This window comes from Terrapene carolina, unplaced genomic scaffold (genome assembly GCF_002925995.2).
Source record: "Terrapene carolina triunguis isolate 2854851 unplaced genomic scaffold, T_m_triunguis-2.0 Scaffold179, whole genome shotgun sequence".
Lineage (NCBI taxonomy): Eukaryota > Metazoa > Chordata > Testudines > Emydidae > Terrapene > Terrapene triunguis.
The window spans coordinates 12,140,249-12,157,278 of record NW_020664530.1 but is presented as its reverse complement, the minus strand read 5'-3'; the positions used below and the strand labels follow the sequence as shown (position 1 = coordinate 12,157,278).

Sequence of the window (17,030 nt, the reverse complement as noted above, 5' to 3'; positions counted from 1 at the left end):
TTCCTCTCTGAGCCTGCTCAGTTTTCATTATCTTGTCATATCCCCAGTCTTCCAGGAAAGGCACCATAAGAATCCATCCTGAATTTCTAATCTTTACAGAAAAAAGCAACCAACCAATCATTCCCCACTCTTTTTTTTTTCCCCAACAAACTTTTAAAATTAGTTTTATACATCATGAACACTCCAAATCAGGCACAGATGCATGGGGGGTTCCCCCCCTTTCTTTTGCAAGCCACCTTTAATTAATCCTTTCTGTGCTCTTGAACACTTTGGGTTTTATTAACTGTAACATTCTTGGTATGTAGCCTTATTTTTTTTAATGGTTGTTACCTAGCAGCAATAACTTAGTTTGTCTATGTATTTTACTTAAAGAAATAAGGTGTATATTAAGAACATGACTCAAGTCCAGCCATAAAGTTTTAAGTACATAGGTGTTTATATACTGAATTCTTTTCAGCACATAAAGTTTAATGTGCATAAATTTTATGCTAAAGACTTCCCAGCCTCCTGCTGGGCTTACAGAAATTGGAATAGGTGCATGTGCGACTTCAAAGCTCCCCAAAGACTACGACAGGTGTTAAAAGTTCCACATAGACTTCTTTATATGTTGAATTCCAGCACACTCAGAACTTTGGTACTCAAGGATCACAGGTTTCCTAAATTGAACCTGATGCTCCTCTCCAGAGACAAGTCTTGGGTTTCTGATCTGCCTTTCTTACCACTGGACAGCAGTCCCATATGGCATTTTGTAAGCTGTACATGGACAAGCATGAAGCTTTGAAGTACATCAGCCCCAGTTAGGGTTAGGAGTTTCAGACAGAACATACTCTTAAAAACCCTGGCAGACTACCTCTACATTCCTTTCATGTCAATTTAATTCCCCATGCAGTTGCATAGAACTTGCAGAGCCCTAACATAATACTTTCACTGCATAACAGGCACAGAGTTCTAAAGGCATACAGCACTATTTTCCTGTTTTTTTTTTTTTTTTTTTTTTACCAGACGACTCAATCCCCGTTTGGGCTAACTGATGTACATGAAGGAGGCCTTTAAAAATTCTCCCGTTGTCCTGTATTTTGCTGGACATTAAGTGAACTCTTATTCTCCTTTCAGAGTAGCAGCCGTGTTAGTCTATATCCGCAAAAATAACAGGAGTACTTGTGGCACCTTAGAGACTAACAAATTTATTAGAGCATAAGCTTTCGTGGGCTACAACCCACTTCTTCGGATGCATATAGAGTGAAATATATTGAGGAGATATATATACACACATCTTATTCTCCTTGCATCATTGAGCAGGATTTGGCTCATGCTGTACTGAAACTTAGTATCAGTTAATGGTCAGTACTTATAAGAAAGATCACCATCTATCTGGACAGCAGCTACCCTGATAATTGGCTTTGTTTTATGGCAGTATATGGGAGTAAGTGTTTGATACTGTCTTCTATTTATGCAATATCAGTTGCAAGTGGTGACTGAACAGCAATATATGGTCCTTAATCTTCTGTGCTTACCCTAGTAGAGGTCAAAACAGAGTTTGTGTGAAATGAACTAAGAAAGAGGGTTGAAAAATGAAATGTACACGTGGGGAAATGAGAATAAAATTGATGTGCCTTAATTCACTTTAAGCAGCCCTCTTAAAGTACAGATTAAGTTTAAAAAAAGTATTTTAAAACAAAGGCATTAGGGGACTGTTCTTGCCGTCTGAAATGTGCTCAGTCCACGTGAATAAAGATGTTTGAGTTTACAGGGCTGCCAGTTCGGGGGAAAAATAACACTCTACCCCCATCTCTACACTAAAGTCTGGATTCTTTCCACGTGCAACACATTGGGAGTAATAAAAGTTCTGCAGGGTAATAGGCCCGCTGACAGCTGTGCAAAACCCATTGTCTTCAGGGGATTTGCACAAGTGGAGCTGATTGGAACTTGGTAAAAGATTCTTTTGTGTTACAGGGGAGGGAATTGTTCACTCCCTCAAGCTGAGGTGTCGCTGCAGAACTAACATCAATACTAAAAAAGCAGGAGAAACTTGTTGTTCAAGTGGACAGATAGGACGCTGTTCCATATGTATCCAGTCCTGCATAGGGGACTACACATAATAATTACTTAAACAAAAAAAACTTCTCCAAACTTTAGATGTAGATTAAGGTATTCCAGGCCTGATAATAACCTCCTTCCTTATTACAATATGTACAAAAACACTAGGTGGTGCTCTGATGAAGCTGTTTTATTTCTGTGGAAAAAGACAGAAGTATCTAACTCAGCAGCTCTTCACTGTAGTAAGATGAGGCCCTGAAACATAAGCTCTTGTGTCAGAGGCCTAGTCTGAGGCCTGAAGCCTGAACCAAAGTACTTCCAGGCACTGCTAAGCAAAAGCTGGACTGTGAGCCAGAGGCAGGCCCCGCTCTCAGAAGTTGACGAGAAGAAGGTTGTTAGAAACAGGTGCTTAACATGTAAGTGCTAATAAGAGGAACTTGTGCCAAGATGGCACCTGGACAGTCCGATATAAGGACACTCCATAGACATAACAAGGAACAGGCAGGTGTATCTTGAAGACAGGGTCGAAAGTACAGCATGATGGATAGGTCTGTTTGTCTGAAACAACATGATCAAAGGGGGAGACAGCACCCTAATGAGCCAAGAGGCTGTACCTCAATATGTTAGTAGGGATGAGTAATCTGTCCTGTAACTGTATAAAAGAAGGTCCTGGAGTGCGCATCTTTGTCTGGCCTAGGGGGCAGTGGAAAGTCCCGCCACTGACTGAGCCGGTCCATTGCCAGGGGGCGCTAATTCGTAGTATGTCTTGTAGAGTCTACGGGAAACTATTACTGTGCTTCGTTTGACAATAAACCTGGCTCGGGTTCCTTCGTACCTTACTAGAGTCTGTGGTCATTGGGGGTTCTCTCGAGGTCTGCTGTGTCAGCTATCTGCGCAGAGCTGGGGCAGCACACAGAGGGAACACGCACGCAGCCGACTGTTATCATCATCGAACAAGAAGCAGAGCACCACACACTACTGACAACATTCACTATAGAACATGCAATGATGATCTCTTGTACTCCTTGCCCCCAGCCCGAGTGAACCCTTGCATTTTGTCTTGTAGCTGAAAGCACACACTTCAATTTTACGAAAAATATTGCTGTTGATATACAGTGGAGTCTTGTTCATGCCCTTAAGCAACATCTGGTAAGGACTCAGATTCAGGAGTAGTTCAGAACTGCAAAAAATCTTTATGGTGTGTATTAAGACTCAGCAATCTTAGCATTTCATGTTTTTTAACACATTTAAAAGGGAAAGGACGATGAGTCTTCTTCTAGTGATGCTCCATATATGAATTCCAAACATGGGTGCACATGCGCCAGAGCGAAAATCTTGAAAAAGCAGATATCCTAGCCCCAACACAACTTGAATTCAGGAAAAGACATAAAACCCAGGCATCCATCTTCATACTCCTGGACCTTGCTGCGGAATTTGGCACAGTCAGCCACAGAATGTTGTTGTCCATCTGAAGAAGGTATACAAGGGAATCTATTAAAATGGCTTGAGTCCTCCGTGGAAGGATGGATCCAAAAGGTAGTGATTGGAGATGGCTCCTCGCAATCAAAGACCTCACTTACAGAGTCCTATAAGGATCAATTCTCTCTGGTCATCTTCAACACTTACATGCAGACATTAAGTGTACCAGAGAAACATCAGTGATTCAGATTTACACAACTCTCTTGTTATCCTTCACAAAATACAACATACTCGTGTGGCAACCTCTCCTCCAGGTTTTCCCAGGCTCATTCCTTTTTTGAGGTAGCTGTACTGGGGACTCCGTAAGGATGCTCAGTACCTTCTGCTAGCTGTCCAGTTTTATGGGCTCAGCATCATCCCGGGTGTACCTCAGAGGTGGCAACCCTACAATATAGTTAACCAACTACCCCAGTGCTTGGTCAAGATCAGTTCATGGATGAAGAAAAGTTGGCTGCTCCTAAACCTAAGCTTGTTGAACCTTAAACCTAGAGCAAGATCAGCATTGTTGATTGGTGGAGGAAAACACTTTGAGGGATTGCACTGTGGATGCAAATTCCCTTTTGAATTGCACATCCACAAATGGTCAAGGCTGTCTGGAGTGCTTTTGAACTCCTTGATTAAGCTAGGCTCTTGTTACAAGTAACGTGTTCTACTGTGTGGTTGGCTAGGAGGTTGTGTTTTGTCCTGGCGGATGATAACGCAGGTGTTTATTTTGGAGGTTAGGTTATCTCCTGGCTGGACTGTAGCAATGCAGTCAGCTATCTGAGCATCAAACAATCATCCCTTAAGAAATTTCAGCTATCAGAAAATGCAGCATGAATTATCATGAGCACATCATATCTGCTCTCTACTCAGGCCTGGTCTTCCACACTTAAAACTTATACCAGTCTATCTGTGTCGGGCAGAAATATGGAAAAAAACCCACAATCCTTAGCTACATAGCTATGCTGACCAAAAAAAACCCTGTGTAGATGCAGCTATGCTGACAGAAAAATGCTCCTGTCCACAGGTTTGTTGTTTAGGGAAGTGATGTTCCTACATCACAGGGGCGGGGAAACACCTTCTGTTGGTGTATCTACATTTAGGGGCTTATGCCAGCACAGCTATGTTGGCATAGGGTGTGATAACCTCAGTATGTTGACTCTCCATAGAATATTGCATGAAGTTCAAGATATCCGTTCTTATCTTCGAAGTGCTTAATGACCAGGGTTCAGGAACTGGTAAACACTGTGGAGCAAATTCCGACAGTATCTAAGAACTGCCTCAAACATCAATGCAAGTGCAAGGTGTTCTTCACTAAATATAAACATATAGCACCTCAAACACTTTTTCTTAAAGCAGCGACAATGGGGCCGAATGAAGTCCTTCCACCACTTTCTATCTTGTACCAGCTTCACAGCTTTGTTCATCTTTAAACCTTTTTGTTCTATCATTCTTCACCATGTCTATCCAATGCATCCTCAGTCTTTTTTCACTCTGCACAGTGAATTTAAATGTTGAGCTGATCTCCTTCTAACACTAACAAATTCAACTCTGTTTCAAGTGTACTTGATACGACTGTGTTTTTAATGAAGTGCACTATTGTATGCACATTAAAGTTCATATTGCACCCCTGAGCCTATTTGCTTAATCAAGAGTATCCTATTGATCAACTACAGGTGAATCTTAATCTTCCCCCTGTTTTGCTAATCTGAAAGTTTAATGATCTTGTTACACACGAATACCTTTGTCAAGATTAATAAAATTAGAGCCCCCTGGGACTCTAAGCCACATTAACACACACCTTCCTCTCTGTTCTGCTTTATGCTTGCTAACCAGTTGTTATGCATCTTAATTCACCTAACACATACCTAGTATCTCAGTTTTGGTATCTCTTTTCTGCAACACCTGACCACTATCTGGCTCTACCCCTTGTAATGCTGGTGATGCCCCACTGCCTGGGGCTCCTCCCATGCGGTGATATTAGAGTTCAGTGGTTAAGTTCAGGAGCCTTGTAACTCTTCCTCTACTCCTTGTTGCCCTGATGAGACCCTATTTCAGATATGTGCTTGTCAGGTAAGAGGAGAATCTGAGGGAGGGAGTGAAACTTAAGATACACTTGGAAGGTGTAGATAAGTTTAGATATAACTAAATTTATCCTCTTACATAAGGATGTGTAAACTGGCAAAAAAGTAGAGGAGGCGGTCTAGTCTGGTGAAGATGTGCTTTAGCAATTGGTAACAGCCATAAAGTACAAAGGTCCAGGAACAAACAAAACCATACAAAAATGGAACAAATGCACTTGCTGCTTCTGTATTGGCTATATTTAATCTAGAAATATCCTGGGTAACACTTTCAATTAAACTAAAGTGACTTAGGCTCTGTTGAAAGTCCCATTGACTTCAAATGGGACTTAGGCTCTAAGTCACTACTTTTGTTTTTGAAAATGTGACCCAGTATTTAATATACCTCTGGATATTTCTATGGTGTTTTGTTTTGAGCAGGTTCTTGGCTTGTCATATACATCATGAATTGTGGGTGGCAGTGTCCAAAACTATTTCATTGGACATTATAATGAGCCCTGAACACTGCTACAGTTTAATTAGATATGTAGTTGAACAGAAATTCAGCAATGCTATTTCAGGTGCAGTCATCAAACCAACACATTATGAGGACTTCAACAGCAGCTGTCTCCACTACTGCATTAAAACTGATTATTGAAGTATCACAGGCAGAACACCCACTGACAGTGGCTTGAAGGAAACTTATAGATGTTTATCTAGAAAATGAGGGGGTGAGGGAGCAACATCGGAAGCTGTTTGGGGTAGGAAACATGTTTTAACTGGGTAGTGCTATGTAATTGTTGAGGTAACTTGTTGCTAGGGAATATCTATTATAATAAGTGTTCCAGGAATGAGGATTTAGAGGGTATTAAGTTTAAAAGACTCTCAGGGTTTATTGTCTCGCAAAGTACCCATAGTTAAACTAGCCAACAAAGAATGAATGAGCAAAGATTGCAGATTTACTGTAGGTTGCATGGCTACTCAAAGTTCGAGGACTGGGGGAGATTGAGGACAACATAATAGGGATTTTAAAAAAGTGTTTGTATTATTTCCCCTCTCCCGTCCACTCCCTTCATTGGTCAGCACTGCAGTCTAAAAATTTGAAGAGATGGAGGGCTAATGGCAGATAGCCAATGATTGATTTTGATACACCATCACAGTGGCTTTCCAACTTGCCCAACTTGGGATCTCTTTTCCCCTATTAAGTCTCCTCTGTAGAAGGTTTAATCGGTCTAGGTTCTTGCATCTTACAGTTTAACATTTGTCATACTATCTGTTGGTGCTCTGAATACTCAAAAATTCTTAAGTTCAGAGAGAATTTGAAAAGCCATTGAGTTTAAAATGTGTATATGAATCCTTATAGTAAGTGAGGTAATGCTTCCAATACACGGCATACTGTTTTAGAAATCAAAGTTAATCTTATTGAAAAGACCTGAAAAGATAAAAATTCACTGCTCTTAGTAACTGACATTGACACTGAATGAGGGACTGCTATTACATCCACAGTGCAGGGTAAAATAGACTCACTACCAGCAGTAGATACAGCAGTCTTCGTATTTCTAAATAGTCAAATGGTTGTCAAAAGTGTGTTCTGCCTTTTTTAATTGTGATCTGACTCTGAAAAAGCTTTCTATAACAAAAACCTGGACAGGGAAGAGAGCTCATAATATGAAAATATGTGCTCTCTTCGGCTCTCCGAGCTCTGGTCAAGTGAAAAGCTCTGTAAATTGTCTTTATCCTTCTAAATTTCTGTAGTAGTTCTAGCCTTCAAATGTGTAATGCCATCTGTATTTTGTTTGTTTTTCAGATGATGATGTGGATCTAGAAGCTTTGGTAAATGACATGAACTCCTCATTTGAAAGTTTGTACTCAGTGTGCGGTATGCAGTCAGAAACCACTCCCCTCCTTCAAAATGGCCAGCTTAATCGCAGCCAACTGCCAACCTCAGGAACAAGTTCTCTGCAGCCCATGTCTCCAAGGCAGAAGGTGCAGCGGTCTCAGCCAGTGCGCATTATGGCAGTCAGGTATGAAAAGAGGACAAGATAGAGGGACTCTTATGTTTGTTTGTCTTGGGCTAACTGAAAGAACCCAGATCATCTTATGATTTATATCTGACAGCTGCTTAATGGTACTAAGTGGTGATGCACTTGATTTTTGTTCTGTTTTTTTTTTAAGAGAAAGATGGCTTACCAACTAAGACAGAAAATACAATCTTGTATATTGTCTGTATTACTTGGAGGCCATGTCTTTAGTTTGGGCTTGCTCAAGTGACCTTCCATGTTTGGATTCAGTTAATATCCTTCATGCAAATGTGCTGTCATGCACAGTATCTACTCAAAATATCTTGTTAGTTTAATAGAAACACTTTACCTTCTGTAGTGGCCATTAGATACTTCTCTACAGGTGCATTTGCCTATATGAGGCCCAAACTGAAACAGCAGGTTTGTGTTACAAATTTATAAAACCTTATATTAACAGAGCAAGTCTAATGCCACCTCTAGCGACCCCATTAAAACGGGGTCGTGACCCACTTTGGGGTCCTAACCGAGAGTTTGAGAACCGCTACAATAAAGCATCTTCAACTCCAGACATAGCAGCAGTATGCTAGTGAATAAGAAGCTGAAAGTGGAAGTATCTTTAATCTTTCACTTCAACCTTGCAAGCAGCAAGTTCCATGCTGGGAAAAGCAAACTGATTTAAAGATACTCTTTTTTTTTTTTTTTTTTTTTTTTTTAAATAGTAGTTGAAGGTTTTTATGTGTAACAAAAGGTTCTTAATCTTGTTTGTTTATTTTTGTTTTTTAAAAAAAACCCTGCTGTTGGTTTAACTGGACATGCTGATTTGCTTTCATCCAGTCCGCAAATATATTTGGGGTTTTCCCTCCAGTTAACAAGTAGCCTTTCCAAATGAAGTGAGAAACACAAATTCATTCATTAATTCTCCTGCTTGTGGAGCACATAGTGCACACTTTGGATCACCTGTTTCCAGAAAGCCTGACCTGCCTGCTCTATATTAAGGTTGAGCAGGTGAGGTTAATAACGTGGGAAGACGTAAGAGGCTGATTGGTCCTGTGTCGGACAACCTTGTTTGTAACGTGACGAAATCACCATATGCCTTCAATACATCATTGCTATTTCATGTCAATAGCATCCAGCTGGCACATTTGTGTTTCTGTGGTGGCCCAGGTTTCAGAGTTCTACAAAAGGACCGAAGCCACTGCTGCTTGTTGGATACACATCTTAGTCTGAGTTGATATGTGGTGGTGTTGCCACAGAGGCTTCCAAAAAGTGGGCACAACACTCGTAGTCTTACTGATTTGATGTCATGTCAGGAAGGCAACCTCCTTTCTTGGTGACAGTGGAACCAAGATATTCAAATAAGCTGACAAATTCAACTTCTTGTCCATCGATTATGGTGGATGGGGTAGAGGTCCATCAGCCACGTTAATCAGTTTGGTCTTCTTCCAGTTGACTTGCAGACCAAGCTTACGTGTTATTTCCTTAAATATTTTCAGTACATGAATGAGATTAGTTCATGAGGATATGAATATAGCCATGTTATCAGCATATTCCAAGCCTGTTATGCAGTATCACTCCCAATCTGCACCTAGTGACCGCTTCCATCATTTGTTCAATAATGATGTTGAGCAGATCAGGGCAGCCACTCACTCTTGACGGACGCCACTGTTGTACTCAAACTAGTTGGACGTTCTAGTACCTAAGAGAACACAGCTCTCACTTTGGCAGTGCATTTCTACAAGAAGGTTGAGGAGCTTGCCGGGCACACCAGCAGCTTGCAGGCAAAGCTAAAGGGATCAACAATCAACAGAGTCAAAGGCAGTTTTCACATCAATAAAGGCTATATACACCTCATCCTTCCTGCATTGAAACTTTTGGGCTTTTTGAATAATTTGTCTAAGGGTAAGAATCTGCTCCATGGTTGATCCAGCTGGGCATAAACCTGACTTGCTGTAGATAGCATAGATTCCTTATGGTGGGTTTAACATGCTCGGGAAGAACCAGCATGAACAATTTGCTTGAAATGGAAAGCAAAATGATGCTGCAGTGATTGGAACACACCAGATTATGGCCTTTCCTTTTCCAAAATGGAAGAATTAATCCCATGGCAGCATTCATTGGATAGTTTCTCATGAATCCAGATTTTGTTGATAACGTGGGTCAGCCACTCCAAGACAGAATCTCCATCGTGCTTGATCAGCTCAACAGCAATACGACAAACACTGGCAGTACGACTGTTCTTGAGCTTACAGGCTGCACTTCGAATCTACTTCACCGTGACATCACATTACACAGAGGGTGGTCACTGGACTCTTTGGGTCCACCTGGAACTGCAAATCTGCTGCTCTGAAGAAGCACTTAAGAAGCTCCTGAAAGTGTTCTTTCTATCTACTCATTCCGCCTTGGTGCTGAGTATGTTACTGTGTCGATCCTTGATGAGCAAGGATTTGTTCCATGGACCAGCTTTTAAGTTATGCAGTTCTTTATAGACTGTGCTGTAGTCGTGTGTGGCCAATACAGCTTCCATCAATAGAGCCTAATTTGCCCAAAACATCTCACGGTCCTTCTTTAAAGCTGTTAAACGCAAGGCATTGAGGCATAGGTGATTTTCGGTTGTTCTCGATTAAGTGAGCCAAGCCATGTTTTTTTTATGATATCCATGGTCTGTTGACTTGCCCATTGATGTTTAGGCTAGCATGCCTTTTCCCCAGCACTTTGTTGGCAGCGTCCATAAGAGGAAACAGTCACAAAAATTGTTGACTTGCTTGTGTTAAAAGCTTTCATCTGCAAAGTTTAGTGTGTCAAATCATTTGCAGATTTCAGCCTGGTATTCCATTTTGACAGCAGTATAAGTCAGTTTCTGTAAGTCTAACTCACTAATGGAAGGCTTGGTTTGAGTAGCCTTCAACTTCAGTTTTGCCATTGGCACAACCATCTGTGGTCAGTACTGCCAACAGTCGTATATACAGCTTCTCCACCAATTGGCTATCAGAATGTGAACTAGTGCTTTGCAGGTTCATCCATCTTTCAAATACGAAGTCCATGCATTTATGTTCTTCTATTGGAAATCAATGTCAGAAACTAGGAGACCAGTGGGGCACGAAGCTCCCTGTTACCATTCATGGTCATATTCACAAAGAAATGCCCAATGCTTTCTGGCCAAGCTGTTCTGGTGTCCATTCTAGGCATGGTATTGGCATCACGTAGCACAGTGATAATCCTCTGGGGAAGATGCATTTGTTTTTTTTTTAAAACTGTTTCCTTGGCATTCCCAAGCATAACAAACTTATCAGAGAAGAATCTGACTCTCTTAACTCTGTGCAGTTCCACAAGCACTAGTACAGTAGGGCCTAGATTTACCTAGGCTCAGCATCACCATGCAGGGGCAGATGAACGCAGGGCTTTAGGGGCTGCAGCCCGGGGCCCCTGCACAGCAGGGCTTGGCAGGCTGCCTACGTGCCCTGGCCCCATGCTGCTCCTGGAAGCGGCTGGCTGCTGGCACGTCTGTGCGGCCCCTGGCGGGGGCGGGAGGGGAGGCAGCTCCGTGCGCTCCGTTGGAATTGGCCAATAGGAGCTGCACAGGCAGCACACGGAGACATGTTGTCCCCCTCCCCCCAGGGGCACGCAGAGACATGCCAGCAACCAGCCGCTTCCGGGAGCAGCGTGGGACCACGGCAAGCAGGCAGGCAGCCTCCCTGAGCCCTGCTGCATTGCCCGCCGGGAGCCGCCTGTGGTAAGTGCCTCCCGGCCAGAGCCCGCATCTCACACCCCCTCCTGCACCGCAACACTCTTCCCCAGAATGGATCCCCCTCCTGCATACAAACTCCCTCCCAGAAAGAAACTAATATAACAGCTGTTCTAAGGTAAGAAGTAGGCTATTTTGAATTAACTTTACTATATTCTACATGTTTTAAGACTGAAATGTAACCACAGAACGGCTTTGTTAATTAAAAGGCAAGTTTAGTATAGTGTTAATAGCCTCGATGCCATAATTGTGATCACTTTTGTTTTAAATTAGGAAAAAGACTTGTATACAGGGGCCCCACAAAATCTAATGGCCCCAGGCCCGCAGGATAGTTAATCCGTCCGTCACCATGCTTAACTTTTAGTTGCCTAGAAAATCACATGGCCTCACAAAGCCTGAGTTAAACACCTATACGATGAATGAGGAGAGATAGGTGCCTTCCAATGGGATCACAAAAGCCGGCGAGACTGCTCCTCCCCTAAGTTAGCTAGTGGGAGATGTCAACAAGAGGGATGTGTGCTGAGTTGAGACCTTCTAAATGCATTGAAGAAATTTTTTATTCTATTCCACTTCACTATACTGGAGGTCAGTGCAAGTCTCTGATCATAGGCTGTCTATAAGCTTGGCGCACAAGAGGCTGTCTTGATTATAGGGAATCTTACTGTAAAATATATAATGACCAATTCCAGGTAGCTCTACTGCATCTAGATAACTCTTTCATCATATTGTTTAGACACAAGTGGGGAAAACTTCCACCACCTGGCTAGACAAGTCAAATTTACACTGTTATAGCCCATAGTTATGACTGGCACTCCACTTCCCACCAAAACCAAATCTTGCCTATCAGCCTGTTTAAACAGGTGTGCCTTTATACTGGACCGTGAAGGCTGTGAAATTCTGGATCTGAACAATCCTGCCAGCAGAGTTCTTGTAGGCCTTGCCACCAGTCCTAGAACTCTAGCATAGGAGTATCCTAGTTGATTGTAACTACTGAGGTGAAACATTGTTAGGATCTAGTTACGATCAACTGCGACACTTCAGCAGTCTGCTTCTATGCTAGAGCTCTAGGACTGGTGGCAAAGTCTACAAGGATTCTGCTGGCAGGATTGTTCAGATCCAGAATTTGGCAGTAGCAGCCCTTTTCTTGGATTGCATCCATTGGAACGAGCTCACGTATATGTACTTCTGGCATGTAGAACATAAACTAACAGTCTTCAGTTTAGCCCTTGCTATCTGTGATATAGGTCTGATTTTTTTTCTCACCAAAATGTGCATTTAATTTGTGTGCACAATTACCTCAATTATGCACACAAATAATCAAGTTAGATGCGGCAAAAAAAGCTTGGATGCATGACTGACTTTTCACATGCATTACCTAATTTGTTCATTCAATCACTGTAATTGTATGCATGTTATTGTGAAAAAATACCTTTGTTTAGAACAAAGTTTGTTTGATCCCCTTTCCTAAACGGTGTACAATATCAATATGCTGAATGGAGGGCAGTGGGTTAGTCAGGAGACTTAATTTCTTCTTTTAATATTCAGTTCTTATGTGTTTGTAGACGTCTCCAAGAAGAAGAACAGCAGTTTAGAACATCCTCTTTGCCAGCCATACCAAATCCATTTCCAGAGCTTTGCAGTCCTACAAGCTCTCCGGTACTGGCTCCTGGATCTTTACCTCAGAGTCAACCTGCTAGTAAGCATGTGAGTATTAAGTAGAAGTACTTTTCTATCACAGATTCTCGTTTAAGCTGACAATTGATTACTTCAGTGTAAAGGTAGAAGGAGAACCCTAAGATGCTTAGAAATATTTATATATCTTGTCCTTGAGCAGGGCAACACTGGCAAGAGAATACTATCTGCAACCAGACTTCAAAGCTGTAAAAGGTTTGTAAGTACCAAGATATCAGAAGCTCTCTTGCCGTTAATGAAGGATGTTTGGAGTGAATGAAGCAATAATATTTAATATCCTCTCCTGAATTTCATTATGCTAGGCAATGTTTCATTTAATTAAGAAGTCTGGATAATTTGCTTATAGCAGTAATTGGGTATATTATACTGCATATTCTAGGTGCCACAATAGTGCTTAGCAGCCTGTTGCTGATGAAAAATTCAAGGGGTTTATAAATAGCTGCCTATTTGCTTTTAAAGATATGTGTGGTCTTTACTGGTTTTAATGTACTTCATAAAGCTGCACAAAAAGCAAAGTAATCTTCTTAGATCTGATGGCTGAGAGCAGGGGGATGGGACTTAGAAGCAAAATTATCGGATGGAAAGCTGGCTTGAGTGGCTCTTCACACTGAGAGTTTTACAGTGACACTTAATCAAATTGGGGTGCTCACACAGGAAAAAAGGTGTCCTCATATAAATATTTTTTCCCTCCTTTCCACCCCTCTCTACCCCCTAAAGAGTTCCATTTCACCAGCCCCGCTATTAGTCCTGGAGCTCTCGTGAAGTAGACACTGCACTTAGGCCAAAAAGCTGTGGATAATTTGTGAGATCCACAAACTTGCACTAGAATGAAATGATTTGAAAAAAAATCTTCATTTGTGACTGGAGACCCAAGTACAAATCTAATCTGGGCCAAAGGTATGAAGATGTTGCATTACCTCATTTTTGGTTTTCTAGAAAAGTTCTTCAATGGAGCAAACTGAAACCTAATATTTTCCTCAGATTCCTTTTTTAAATGAAATGGTTAGATTGAAATAAACATCCACAATTTACCTCCACACAATAGGTGCTACATAACTTGCTACCTTTTTTGTAAATGCACCTTCTCTCTGAATTAATTAAAATTTCTTAACAGTGCATGATATGAGGACCAGATAGTGTGCTGTCCCACAAAGAAACTAGAGAGCTCAGAACGTCTTGTGTGCTGGGGAATGGTACTTTGAAACGAAGTAGTAGGCAACTGTCTTGTGACTCCTGGCACTCGATAACAGAACACTTTTTCTGGCCTTTCTTCTAAGCAGCAAGGCGTGTGTTGAGACTGGTTGCAGCTATTTAGAGACTCACATAACTTATTCAGGCCTTCTATATTTGTTTCTCTTCTTTTTATATTATATTTTATATATAATATATATATACACATACACACATGCGCGCGCGCGCGCACACACACACACACACTTCAGTAGTCAGTAGCTTTTATAAGTTTATCAAATGAAACAAAATGCAGCCTAAAAGATAGCTGAAAGCCGTAAGATGCTATCTTGAACTGCGTGTCAGTGATTCAGGAAAGAAAGACCCTTGTAGTTGGCTCTTTAACAGGGGGCCCCACGAAGCTAAGTTGCTCAGACTTTGGCTTCAGCCCCAGGTGACGGGGCTTCGGGCCCGGGGCTTCAGCCCCATGCAGTGAGGCTTTGGCTTTCTGCCCTGGGCCCCAGCAAGTCTAATGCCGGCCCTGCTTGCGGCCCCCCCAGGAGCCCCGGAGTCCTGGTTGAGAACCACTGGTCTAAAAAGTATTCAGTGTTTCAGATTCTAATGTCTTTAAAAGGGCACCCACTTGAAAATAGTATTTCCATCTGAAAATCTGTTTATCACACGTAACATCTTTTTACTGTAACTGGAACATGATATATATGTATGTTATACGCTTGAAGTGTACTGTGTACTGTGATGTGTACCGTCAGTTTCTGTATTTTTTTCGTCCAGTTTCTACTGCTTGATTCAGGATGTGCTTTAGGACATCACTTATGCACTATTCTGGGATTACTTCATGCACATGGTCCGCCCAGGTCCATACTGGGGATTTGTTTTGGAATTTTCAGTAGGGCAAAATAAATCTAGTATGGCTTATGGAACTGTCTTCTTTTATTCATTGTTTTTAATGTTATGAAATGTACCACACACTTAACACTTCAGTTGTAAGGCAGTGAAAAATATCAGAAGTGAGAAAAAAAATTGAGGCTATAACTACTGTATTTCAATTTCACTCTCTTGCAGTACGTATTACCTGTTGAGAAGGATCTTGATTCAGTGAATAACTATATCAATTTTCATCTGGAAAACATAGGGTATACTATATAATGATGTAAAAGCAGCAAAGAGTCTTGTGGCACCTTACAGACTAACAGACGTATTGGAGCATGAGCTTTCGTGGGTGAATACCCACTTCTTCGGATGCATGTAGTGGAATTTTCCAGAGGCAGGTATAAATATGGCTACCTTTAAATCTGCAACCCATCCTGGACAACGATCCCTCACTTTCACAGGCCTTGGGTGGCAGGCCAGTCCTCGCCCACAGACAACCTGCCAACCTGAAGCATATTCTCACCAGTAACTACACACCACACCATAGTAACTCTAACTCAGGAACCAATCCATGCAACAAAACCTCGATGCCAACTCTGCCCACATATCTACACCAGCGACACCATCACAGGACCTAACCAGATCAGCCACACCATCACTGGTTCATTCACCTGCACGTCCACCAATGTAATATATGCCAGCAATGCCCCTCTGCTATGTACATCGGCCAAACTGGACAGTCCCTACGTAAAAGGATAAATGGACACAAATCAGATATTAGGAATGGCAATATACAAAAACCTGTAGGAGAACAATTCAACCTCCCTGGACACACAATAGCAGATTTAAAGGTAGCCATCCTGCAACAAAAAAACTTCAAGACCAGACTTCAAAGAGAAACTGCTGAGCTTCACTTCATCTGCAAATTTGACACCATCAGCTCAGGATTAAACAAAGACTGTGAATGGCTAGACAACTACAAAAGCAGTTTCTCCTCCCTTGGTGTTCACACCCCAACTGCTAGAAGAGGGCCTCATCCTCCCTGATTGAACTACCTCGTTATCTCTAGCCTGACTCACTCTTGCTTGCATATTTATACCTACCTCTGGAAATTTTCCGAAGAAATGGGTATTCACCCACGAAAGCTCATGCTCCAGTACGTCTGTTAGTCTATAAGGTGCCACAGGACTCTTTGCTGCTTTTACAGATCCAGACTAACACGGCTACCCCTTTGATATATAATGATGGGCGTGTTTACCAAAGTAATATGTGTATATAAATAAATGGGAGCACTAGTTACAGGAAACAATCTAAAGTGCAGTATCAAAATTAATCTGTCTGGGGGTAAAAATGGAAGCGTAAACTAGCTGTAATTCAGCAATGGAGAAATCTTATAGTCTCTTGCTGTGCAAAATGGTCTTTAGATCACTCTTGCATTGATTTTGAAGGAAAGCATTCAGATAGGCTGAATTAATAGAGAAAATGTCATCTAATGGTAGAAGACAGAAGAGTATCTAGTGTGAACCTATGCAACAAATAAATGATGAAGGCTTTCCCACATCGTGTTACTTTCGCAATAAGACTGAGCCCAGATGAGGGAAATCTGAAATGCTGACAGTGGATAGAATGCACTGTTTTTTAAAAAAAAGAAAAAGGCAAAGTCAGGCAGGACTTGTGCTAGGGTGGTCAAACGTTTGATGCTTCAGGGAGTCTAGGAATGAATGGTAATTAGACAAACGTGCTTTCATAGTGAGGTTGCAGTGGTGAGGTAATGCTCAATTTCAGTGCTATAGACAGAAGCAGACTGAGTGTTTGGAGAGAGTTCACAGTGAGGGGGCCCAGATGTCAACCTGTTCATGCTAAATGGCATAGTGCTAAATGGCATAGTAAACATTTTAGTTAGAGAATCAACCAAGTAGGGAATATTCTGGGGGAGTTGAAAACTGACGCTGCACA

At 41.7% G+C, this 17,030-nt stretch overlaps 1 protein-coding gene across 1 annotated transcript in view; it reads left to right on the top strand.

The window, feature by feature from the left end:
- LOC113406996 (growth factor receptor-bound protein 10) overlaps positions 1–17,030 on the top strand; it is a 199,974-nt gene that overhangs the window by 115,408 nt on the left and 67,536 nt on the right. The window contains exons 4-5 of the mRNA XM_026654026.1: positions 7,366–7,582; positions 12,884–13,025. Of these exons, the coding sequence (XP_026509811.1) occupies positions 7,366–7,582; positions 12,884–13,025 (359 nt within the window). The remainder of the gene's footprint in view (positions 1–7,365; positions 7,583–12,883; positions 13,026–17,030) is intronic.